Raw genomic sequence first — 12,583 nt, forward strand, 5'->3', positions numbered from 1 at the left:
AATGTGTACACACTAAAAAGGGAATATTAAGTAAAACAGAGAGTTCATATATACAAGAGGACAGTGACTCAGTCACAAAAGGTTCACCTTAAAGTCTTTATTTTTTGTGCAACGTTCATGACAGAAATTATTTCACGTTCAACGTGAAATGGTGTCTTAAATAGGAAAATGTTCCGCATTACAGTAGCATATATCATTGTGCCCTCATTAAGCAAATACATATTCCTTTTTAAGATATATATGATATTTCACATATATATGACACACAGTAGTGGTGCCTTAATTATGTTGTAAAGACTTGCAAATGTCCCATGCACGTGATCCCTGGCTTTAAATATACTATGGAGTTAATAATAATTTTATTATCTGCTTAATAGAGTACTTTGATGTAGGCAAATTGAAAAAAACATGTAGCTTACACGTTCTTAGACACGAGAAATTTCCTTTACGGGGTGTGAGGGGGTGGTGGTGGGGTGTGGTGCTGGTCTTCGTTTCCCCTGTTAATTGTTTATAATGAAGCTACATGTTCTATTAGGGCGTTCTACAGGGTCACCTGGGCAGTCTATAGGATCCCCTGTTGTCTGAACATTATATATAAACTATAGAACGTTCTATAGGATACTCTATTGTTGTTAATCAAGTATATACTAAAGGGTGTTCTACAGGATCCCCTGGGCGGTCTTCAGGATCCCTTGTTGTCTGAACATTATATATCTACTAAAGGACGTTCTATAAGACCCCTGTTGATTGTTTTTCATGTTTATACTATAGGGCGTTCTACTTGATCCCCTGTTGTCTTTACATTATATATCTACTATAGGATGTTCTACAGGATCCCCTGGGCGGTCTACAGGATCCCCTGTTGTCTTTACATTTTATATCTACTATAAGACGTTCTATAGGATCCCCTATATTGTTTATTTATTATTTATATACTAAAGGGCGTTATACCGGATCCCCTGTGCGGTCTACGGGATACCCTGTTGATTGTTTTTTTTAAATTTATACTATAGGGCGTTCTACAGGATCCCCGTTTGTTTAAAAATATACATCTACTATAAGACGTTCTAAAGTATCCCCTGTTGTTTGTTTTTCATTTATATACTAAAAGGCGTTCTACAGGATCCCCATGGCGGTCTACAGGATCCCCTGTTTTCTCAACATAATATATTTACTATAAGACGTTCTATAGGATCCCCTATTGTTTGTTAATCATGTATATACTAAAGGGCGTTCTACAGGATCCCTTGGGCGGTCTACGGGATACCTGTTGTCTTTACATTATATATATACTATAGGACGTTCGTAAGACCCCCTGTTGATTGTTTTCATGCTTATACTTGTTAGAAATTACGCACAGAAGAACGTTAACGTAACGCGCCATCATTGTAGATCGGACGTCGTGTTCTTATGACGTTAATATTGTATCTTTAGTCTTCAATACAAATTCATACAGTTTAGACGTCTTTGTTATTACATGCAGTTTTTAGTAAACCCACTTTACGATATTGGTACCGTGACCAGATGAAGATGACTACAAAGCTTAAATCTATTCGAGCGGGACACAGAAGCGCAGTTTCTAGGATTTTAAGAAGATTTGAGGAGAGAAGTGAAACAGAAGATTAACCGGAAGAGGACGAGTTAGAAACAATTTTGGATACATTGAAGGAAAAGCATAAGATAATTCAGTCGTACATGCAAGCATTACTAGACATACCCGCACCAAAGAATACGCTTACGCACCTTAGAAGCTACTACGACAGGACAGAAACATACATACGTGGCCTTGAATCTCTCGGACAGGCTCAAGACTCATACGGCTCGTTATTAGTACCAGTCATACTCAACAAAATGCCCAGTGAAATACGCAAAAACCTGACTCGTGAACACGGTTCAACAGATTGGTTTCTCGGTGATCTTAGGAGATCTATCTTTAAGGAGCTGGCCATTTTAGAGTCTGGTAACAGTACAGAAACAGGTGAGAGTCCGAGCGCTACAGCTACGTTCTACACAAATACAAAATCACGTAAAATCTGGCCAAAAAATTATTCAACCAATTCAACACAGAAATCTCATACCATAAACTGTGCATACTGCAAGGAGCCCCACTATTCATCAGAATGTACTAAATATACTGATCCAAACGACCGCATGACAATTGTAAAAAAGGAAAGACTGTGCTTTAATTGTTTAGGGCGACACAGTGTAGCAGATTGTAAATCAAAATCAAACTGCAAAAAATGTAAAAGACGTCACCACACAAGCCTATGCAACAAAGACCACGACAAAGAAACTGCAAGTACAAGTAGTACATGTACAGTACAAACACACAACGCGGAGGAATCTGAGACAACAGTTTTATATTCATATCTAGGCCGTGATCGCCCAAATGTTTTGTTGAAGACCGCAATTGCACCCCTAAACTACAGAGGACAAACAATTGACACCAATATACTTTTCGACGAAGGCGCCCAAAGGTCGTTTATAACTAGGCAAGTAGCAGATACATTAGATATAAGACCAACAGGAAGAGAGGCAATAGCATTATCGGGATTTGGAGACACTGACAAGAACAGCAGAGTTCAACAACTAGATACTGCAACAGTTAAGTTACAGACTATTTATGGCGACCATATTTCAGTAGATGTTTTAATTGTACCAAAAATAGCCGCACCATTGACGACTTACATTCATACTGCCAAAACTATGCCGTATTTACAACATTTAAGATTAGCTCACGCCGTAAATAAAGATGCATCATTTGAAATATGATTACTTATTGGAGCTGACCAATATTGGAACATAGTTGAGGATGAGAACATCAGAGGCGAGGGACCTACAGCAGTAAGGTCCAAACTAGGATATCTACTCTCAGGACCTCTGAAAGGAACCCACTCAGTGAATACAAACGCATCAATGATGAATGTAATTGTTTCAACCAAACGAGAAGAGTTTGATCTAGAAAAGTTCTGGAAGATAGAAACAACTGGGACCGAGAATATGGACGCCGATTTTAAGTTTAATCAGGAATTTCAGGACGTGTATGAAAAAACTTCGATCCGTTACTATGACAACCGCTATTTTGCAAAACTTCCATGGAAAGAGGACCACCCAACGCTACCATTGAATAGACATATTGCATATCGACGGACAGTAAACGTTGTTAATAGATTAAGAAAAGATCCAAACATGTTAACAAAATATGGAGAAATCATCGCAAAACAGCAGAGAAGAGGCTTTATAGAAAAAGTTGACGACAAAATTCCACAAGACAGAAAAGTACATTATATTCCACACCACCCGGTGAAAAAGGATTCTGCAACTACCCTAATAAGAATAGTGTACGACTGCAGTTGCCGTGAAACACCTGATATCCCTTCACTGAATGATTGTTTACTAAACATTCCACCAAATTTGAACGACATAGCTGCAATACTTCTCAGGTTTCGTCTACATAAATATGCAGTAACAACAGACATTGAGAAAGCGTTTCTTAATGTGGGACTAGAAGAAAAGGACAGAGACGTTACAAGATTTTATTGGTACAGCAACCCAACAGACCCAACAGGACAGTTAGTAACTTACCGTTTTAAATCCGTTCTTTTCGGTGCAACATGCTCTCCTTTTATTGTGAATGCTGTTTTGCTGAAACATTTGAAAGACAACGTGTGCACCTGGACAGAGAGGTTAACAAATGACCTGTACGTCGACAACATTATTTCAAGTTTTTCAGAAGAAAACGATTTAATAAATTACTACAACCAGACTCGACCATTATTTGCCAACGCAGGATTTAATCTTAGATCATGGGCTTCAAATAGTGAGATATTGCAGGAATTTGCAAGAAAAGACAGTGTTGTGGACAATGACAAAATTATCAAGGTGCTTGGTTTAAAATGGAATGCTGAGAAAGACACAATTACATTTGCTAAAAAGGATGCACTTGGTAATAAAAACAAAGCTGTTACAAAACGAGATGTACTCAAACAGACATCTAGAATATACGACCCGTTGGGAATTTTAAGCCCAATCACAGTGAGAAATAAAATGTTTTTACAGGAGTTATGGAAGAATGGACTAGATTGGGACCAGTCGTTATCGTCAGAATTTACAAAACAATGGACAGAAATCGCTCAAAATACAGAAAAGGCGCTAGAAACGGAAATACCCCGCATGTACCTTCAAGGAGAGGAAGATATTTCGAACTCAACCCTACATATATTTACTGATGCAAGTGCTAAAGCTTACGGAGCATGCGCATATATTGTGACAGAAAAACAAAGTTCGCTTGTTATGGCAAAAAGCAGAGTTGCTCCTTTAAAACAGATAACAATACCAAAGCTAGAGTTAATGGGAGCAGTAATTGGCGCAAGGTTATTGGATTATATAGGAAAAAATATACATTTTTCTATCGCATTTTTATGGACTGACAGTCAAATTGTCTTGCAGTGGATGAACACAACAAAACCGCTTAACGTCTTCACAAGAAACAGAGTACAAGAGATCAAGAAACTTACAGAGAAATACCAATGGAAATATTGCCCAACGAACTCAAATCCAGCTGACCTTTTATCGCGTGGAGTAGACTTTGATAAATTTGCCGACAGCGACCTCTGGTTTAAAGGACCAACGTGGATTAACGAAGAAAACTTGTGGCCTAAGTGGAATGGCAATGAAACAATAATTCTTACAAATTTAGAAGACACAGAAAATACACAAACTACCGAGGATAACACAGACAGGAATTCTATTAACATTGCCCATATTTCTGGAATAGTAGACATTTCAAGGATTGACACTTACAATAAGTTGCTACATGTTACTGCCTACGTCATCAGATTTATTGAAAATTGTAGGACAAGACAAAGGACCACTAGTCAATTGACCGTGAATGAAATAGACAGATCAGCATTAATGTGGATAAAAGATATTCAACAAAACAGATACTTGGATATTTACGTCGATTTAGAAAGAACTGGAAAGTCAAAACATTCTCTGTTCAAACAACTTAAATTATATTTGGACGAGGACAAATTAGTTCGTTGTGCGGGAAGAATACACAATGCACCGATTAGCGATATGGCGAAATATCCGATACTTTTACCAGCACATGACAAACTCACAAATTTGATAATACAAGATGCACATAAGCGAAGCTTACATTCAGGAGTTAACGGCACAGTTACATTATTGAGACAATCTTACTGGATACCGCAAATCCGTCAAAACGTGAAAACTATTTTGCGTAAATGCGTCACATGTAAAAAAGTTACAGGACAACATTACCGTACCCCAGAAGCACCACCTTTACCAAAAGACAGACTGCGCGAAGCGCCTCCTTTTACTGTTACTGGTGTAGATTTTACTGGAGCGTTAAAAGTAAGGAATAAGAATGGAAAAGACAGTAAGGCATACATATGTCTTTTTACGTGCGCTAGCACCAGAGCTGTACACTTAGAAATAGTTACAGATTTAACAGAAGAACAGTTTATTTTAGCTTTCCGTAGATTCTCAAGTAGGAAATCACTCCCAAAAATCATGTTATCTGACAATGCAACAACATACGTAGCATCAGCGAAAGAAATTGAAAGGCTAACTTCATCACCAACACTTCAAGCAACATTGAATAGTCAAGGGACAGAGTGGAAGTTCATACCGAAGCGAGCGCCTTGGTATGGCGGTTTTTGGGAAAGACTCATTGGATTAACAAAAAATTGTTTCAAGAAAGTTTTAGGACGATCTTTTGTGAGTTTAGATGTACTTAATACTACAGTAATAGAAGTAGAGGCGATTCTAAATGACCGTCCGTTGACATACATATCTACAGATCCGATAGACGAGGACCCACTGACTCCATCTCATTTATTATATGGAAGGAAAATCGTATCATTACCGTATCCTAGCAACCAACACGTCGACGACAACCTTGTACAAGACTTTACGCATTCTTCCTCAAACAAACTTTATACAGTACAATGCCAGATAATTAAGCATTTTTGGTGTAGATGGAAGAAGGAATATTTAACCGCTTTACGCGAATTTCATCGCATCAACGGTAATAATGAACAGGATATCAAAGTTGGTGACATCGTTCAAATATACGACGAAACTCCCAGGATTAATTGGCAACTAGCTATTATAAAAGAACTTGTTTTTGGACAAGATGGACTCATAAGGTCAGTTATGTTAAGAACGAAAAACGGAATAACATCAAGGCCAATAAAGAAACTTTACCCTTTGGAAATAAGTACGAATGAAGTCAACACATGCGACACAAAGGAACAGGATCATGATTCAAACACACCGAAAGATCGCAAGGCAAAACGTGTAGCAGTAGAACGAATCAGGACTTGGACTACAGGGAGAACATGAACAGATAATCGAACGTTAAATTCCAAGTGACATTATATTATGAACTGTGGTAACAGTTTTTAATTTTAATGATGGACTTTAAAGTTAATTTCATTTTATTATTTTAACCGAGAGACTTTAATTATTTTACAAGTTTTTAAAAAATTTTACTTTTCGTGGGCCGGAGAATGTTAGAAATTACGCACAGAAGAACGTTAACGTAACGCGCCATCATTGTAGATCGGACGTCGTGTTCTTATGACGTTAATATTGTATCTTTAGTCTTCAATACAAATTCATACAGTTTAGACGTCTTTGTTATTACATGCAGTTTTTAGTAAACCCACTTTACGATAATACTATAGGGCTTTCTATATGATCCCTTGGGCGGTCTGCAGGAAACTATGGGTGGTCTGCAGGAATCCCTGTTTTTCAAAATAATATATGTACTATAGGACATTCTATAAGACCCCCTGTTGATTGTTTTTCGTGTTTATACTATAGGGCTTTCTATATGATCCCTTGGGTGGTCTGCGGGAAACTTTTGGTGGTCTGCAGGAATCTCTATTTTTCAACATAATATATGTACATGTACTATAGGATGTTATATAAGACCCCCTGTTGATTGTTTTTCATGTTTATAATATAAGGCGTTCTAAAGGATCACCTGTTTTCTCAACATTATTTATCTACTATAAGACGTTCTATAGGATCCCCTATTGTTTGTTAATCAAGTATATACTAAAGGGCGTTCTACAGGATCCACTAGGCGGTCTACAGGATCCCTATTTGTTTAAAAATATATATCTACTATAAGACGTTCTAAAGTATCCCCTGTTGTTTGTTTTTCATTTATATACTATAGGGCGTTTTACATGATCCCCTGGGCGGTCTACAGGATCCCCTGTTTTCGCAACATAATATATCTACTATAAAACGTTCTATAGGATCCCCTATTGTTTGTTAATCAAGTATATACTAAAGGGCGTTCTACAGGATCCCCTGGGCGGTCTTCAGGATCCCGTGTTGTCTTACATTATATATGTACTAAATGGCGTTGTATATATAAGACCCCCTGTTGATTGTTTTTCATGTTTATACAATAGGGCTTTCTATATGATCCCTTGGGCGGTCTGCAGGAAACTTTGGGCGGTCTGCAGGAATCTTTGTTTTTCAACATAATATATGTACTATAGGACGTTCTGTTGATTGTTTTTATGTTTATACTAAAGGGCGTTCTACAGGATACCATGGGCGGTCTACAGGATCCCCTGTTGTATTTACATTATAAGAATAAGAATAAGAATACTTTATTAATCCAATTATGGACCCTTGCGGGTTTTAAATTTCATACAATGATTACAATGATTTGTTATAACAATGAAATAATAAAATGAAATACATGACAATAGAACTCTGAACAGTTATTGCATGCACATGGAATAGAAAGTAATATGGGAGACAATCAATCAATTTCTGTAAGGATTATTCCCCTTTAAACAGATATGGTGTTTTGAGTTGCATACAAATGATATGCAGCCTCAACTGATTAGATATAAGGGTATTTTTCTCCCATGTACACACAGCAACCAATTACTAGATATTTATGTATATAATTATATTTTTTGACAATTGCAGGAATATGATAAGCACCTTAGAGTTTTACTGCAGTTTGTTTATAAGCATTTACATAATAATAGAAGAAATATGCATACACATAGAGAAATGTGCACTTAAATTAAATTTTTGAATTTAAAATATATATATATAGATAAACTAAAAGAGATTTAGCCATTAACAGAATTTGTGGATCTCAATTGAAAACTCTGGATAAGAAAAATGCATAACTTTTTCAGTATATGTTGATCTTCAGTGGTCATTAACCATAAAAATTTTGATTTGCCGTCCAAGTTATAGAAATTTTGACAGTGTTCATGAGCTTGTGCAAACAGTGATTCTCTACATTGATTATACAATGGACAGTTAATTAAAAAATGAAACTCATCTTCAATATCATTATGAGAACAAAAATTCCTCTGTGACCTTTCTATAGGTTTGTTCTTATATCGCTCTTTTTCTACTCTTAATTGGTGAGCACTTATGCGAAATTTACATAAAATTTGTCTTGATTGAAAACTTTGAATATCAAGATATTTTTCCATTTGGAAATTACTTTTATGAGAAAAATATGTATCTAGCTTTCCATTAACATTATCTTTATCATTGAACCATGCTTTTAAAAATAATGTCTTTAACTTTTTCATAATAAGTTGTTTTAATCTATTAATTGAATAATCAATACAATATGTTTCTTTCAATTCAAGCTTTTGTAAAATAAATTTAACAGAGGAATACCATGTTATAGTGTTATTTTCATGCATATCTTTGTTACATAAAAACGCTTCTTTCAATAAATTTGAGTTACAATGATGTAATCTATGCAGATAGCTTATCATAGATATAACAATATTAAAATATATAGGAAATCTACCTAATTCTGATTGTACAGCAACATTTGTACTTTTATTATTTAAGCCTAGAATATGCTTACAGAACTTTAAGTTCATTTTATCAGCAACATTATTCTGGTATATTTTTTCAAGCACATTTGTAGCATCTTTTTTACAGGAAGCAGAGTTGGTTTTAAACATTCCCCATATCTCTGAGCCATACAAAATAATAGGTTTAATGGTATGGTCAAACAGATGTAAATTTGTTTTAATACTAGCATCTGAGCCAGATAAACATCTATTAAGTTTATATGAAGCTTTTAAAGATTTATTAAATAAGTCTTCTTTTGCATAATTAAATAGGCCACTTGACTGGAATATAACTCCAAGGTATTTATATTTGAAAACAGTTTCAATTAATTCACTTTTAAAATAAAATGGTTCTTTTATGTGGCGTCCACTTTTATTAAAGATTAAGACTTTAGTTTTTTTTAAGTTTACATTAAGGCACCAGGTATCACAGTATGATTCCAATGCCTTCAAGCGCTTTTGAAGTCCATCTGCAGAATCATAAAATACAATGACATCATCTGCATACATAAGACAGTCTATGCGACTAGTGCTGAGTTTTACACTATCAGGACAATTTAGTAAACAGTTAGGTAGATCATTTATGAATAGATTAAAAAGGGCAGGGCTTAAAACATCCCCTTGTCTAACCCCAATATAAGAGTTAAAACATGGACCTAGTTTGTTATCAACTTTTACTCTTAAATTATTAAGTGTATACATGTGTTTAATTAACTGGTAAAATTTTCCCCCAATGTCTGACTTGAGCATTTTGATAAGAATACCTGGGTGTATCACAGTATCAAAAGCTCTTTTAAAGTCAATAAAACAAGCATAAAATTTACTTCCCTTACAGTTAGTATATTTATCAATTAAGCATTTGAGGATAAACATGTGATCTGTTGTCCTTGATTTATTTCTGAAGCCAGCTTGGCAATCAGTCAAAATATTTCTCTCATCTAAATGTTTAGAAAGTCTTGTATTTAACACAACATTAAATAACTTTCCAATACAAGAATTTATAGCTATACCTCTGTAATTTTCAGGGTTATTTATATCTCCTGATTTATGTATAGGTATACAGTATCCTTCACACCATAGCTTTGGATATGTACTATGAGCAAATATTAAATTAAAAAGTTTATTAATGCAGCCTATAAGGGCTGTTTGTCCAGCTTTAAGCATGTCGTTTAGTATCAGGTCCAGACCACATGCCTTTCCAGGTTTTAAGTTGGTAATTGCTTTAAATATTTCTTGATTAGTCACTTTATAGTCTAATACATTTGACATGTTCTCTTTTTCTAAATCAACAAGCATGTTATTTAATAGGTTTATTTTTGATTTATTGGTATCAGATAGAGAATTTAAATCTTGGAAGTATTTTGTCCATGTGGAGTTATTTATAGAAGTTTCTGGGGTGTCCCTAGTTTCTTCTGTTTCCCCCTTTAGTTTATTTACAAGGTTCCAGTATTCCTTTGGATTCTTAGTTAGTAGATTATCAAGCTGTTTAACAATTTTTGATTTAAACTCCTTTCTTTTATATTTTTTTAACTTTTTGAATTCTCTATAATGTTTAAAATAGTTATTTCTAATATTAATATTATATGGATTTTCAGACATATGCTTAGCCTTAATGTTTAATTCTCTCCTTTTATTGTAAAGATCTTGATCATACCATTTTTTCTTATTAATAGTTTTCTTTTTATATTTATTAGATTTGAATTTGAGTGACATTTTTGCTGCTTTAATAATAATATTCTGCAGGTCAGTAGCAGCAGAGTTTATGTTTGATTTATCTTGATAATTGTTAGTTAGAAAAGCATTAATATCAAGTTTACAAGATGGGTGACATAGAGCATCCTGAAATTTTTCCTTTGAGCAGTCGGTCCATTTAAATTTACCTGGAAAATTTTGAGTATTTTCATTCTTATTTATAAAAACAGGACAATATGAGGCAAGCAGCATACATGATACCTTACAATGGCAATCTGAAAAACAGGGAATAAAATTTGATACTTTACAATTCAAAGTATGTTGAATCAAATCTTCCGACATAATAATATAATCTACCACACTTGTGCCATTAGGTTTAAAACAAGTAAAATTACCATTTGAATCACCCAACATACGGCCATTCAGTATTCTGAGTTTTACATAGTAATACATAGTTGAAGTAATTGCTTGCCTCTAGCATCAACTTTATTATCACAACTATTCCTTTTCTGTAACCCAATATCATATTCATATTCTTCATCGTCCATTGCAAATGGATCATATGTATCATTTTCTATAAAATCTAATTCTGACCCAGTCCTTGCATTTAAGTCTCCACATAGAACTATGTGACCCCTCTCAGCATAATAATTTGTTATATCTTTTTCTATAGTTTCTAATGGGTCATCATCTGACTGAAATATATAACTAGATGATGCTGGGATAATGTATGCCAAACACAAGAAAATATTTTTGGCGAAATTAAAGAATTTTTTATCCAATTTGACCCATTGATAGTCTAAGCTTGTATTTTTCAATATCTCAACACCAGGTAAAATGGTATTTTTAACAAAAATGCCAAGACCACCAAAATATCTATTGTTTGCTGATTTTGGTCTGCAAACAGGAAAATACTTATATCCTGGAAGGACTATATTTACACCTTTGCCAATATGTGTCTCAGTTAACAGTACTATATCATAAGCTGTTATATCATTTAAGAAATTAGAATCTGTTAATTTATTCAGATTTGCTGAGATGAGGCCACCGATATTCCATGTACAAAATGTTATGTTAGATATAAATGTTCTATTTGTAATACCTTTAATAAGGTTAGTACATTTATTCTGTACTTTAGTCATTGGAACATATAGAAATGTTACTATTATTTTTTTATTCTAATATTTAAATGAAAAAAAAAAAAAAAACAACAAAAAAACAACAACAACAAAAATAATTAAAAACCAATTGTTCAGAGAACAATTGAAAGTCTTTCCACACCACAGAAATTAGGATAAGAAGGTAGTTTCTTCATACTGATGCGATAAATAATGGTTTAATTATCTTTTTGAGTGATATAAGGGAGATAATATGCTACTTCCGGTGAAATGAATGTCACATCTGGTCTCATATGATAGCTTCTTTCACACTGATTGCAAAAATATATAGTTTCTATATACTTTTGTATGTAGAATGGGAGATAATTGGCCACTTCCGGTTTGTTGGAAGTCATTTTTAGTCTTCAGTAATTTGTTCATGTATCTATATGAAAAAATATATGGATTCTGAGTACTTTTAGGTGAAAAAATTGCAAAAAAAGCTACTTCCGGTTTTCTCAAGGTCACTTCCGGTAGCCATTTTTCAAGGTCATTTGTCACTTAACCTTTTGTATCAGGTCAAATGTCTTTATAATGAACTTACTTGAAGTTATAATCAAATAACCTCATATCAAGACATTTCAGGGGCGACAACTCCTATAAGATGCCATCTAATTGTATAAGACTAAATGTAGCATATCTTCATAACAATTAAGCAGACATTTTGAACTTGTTCTTTTATATGTATCTCTCAAAGTGAGTGAGAAAATACAAAATCAAGCAAAAGTCACAATTGAGAACTTGACCTTGACCTTTGACCTTGACCTCATTTTCTAAGTTAGGACCTAGGGGACTCAAATAAAAACATCCCAGGGTTATACGGTTATCTGTTAATGAGTTAAA

The 12,583-nt window shown here is 34.3% G+C and overlaps 2 protein-coding genes across 2 annotated transcripts; both read left to right on the forward strand.

Annotated features, from left to right (window-relative positions):
- The first annotated feature begins 1,695 nt into the window (after window positions 1-1,695).
- Window positions 1,696-2,772, forward strand: LOC139503403 (uncharacterized). Its single transcript, XM_071293182.1, has one exon. It carries the CDS (start codon window positions 1,696-1,698, stop codon window positions 2,770-2,772), a length of 1,077 nt encoding a protein of 358 aa, XP_071149283.1.
- A 147-nt stretch (window positions 2,773-2,919) lies between these two features.
- Window positions 2,920-6,372, forward strand: LOC139503408 (uncharacterized). The gene has a single exon (XM_071293188.1). It carries the CDS (start codon window positions 2,920-2,922, stop codon window positions 6,370-6,372), a length of 3,453 nt encoding a protein of 1,150 aa, XP_071149289.1.
- The last annotated feature ends 6,211 nt before the right edge of the window (window positions 6,373-12,583 follow it).

Source organism: Mytilus edulis, chromosome 14 (assembly GCF_963676685.1).
Source record: "Mytilus edulis chromosome 14, xbMytEdul2.2, whole genome shotgun sequence".
NCBI lineage: Eukaryota > Metazoa > Mollusca > Bivalvia > Mytilida > Mytilidae > Mytilus > Mytilus edulis.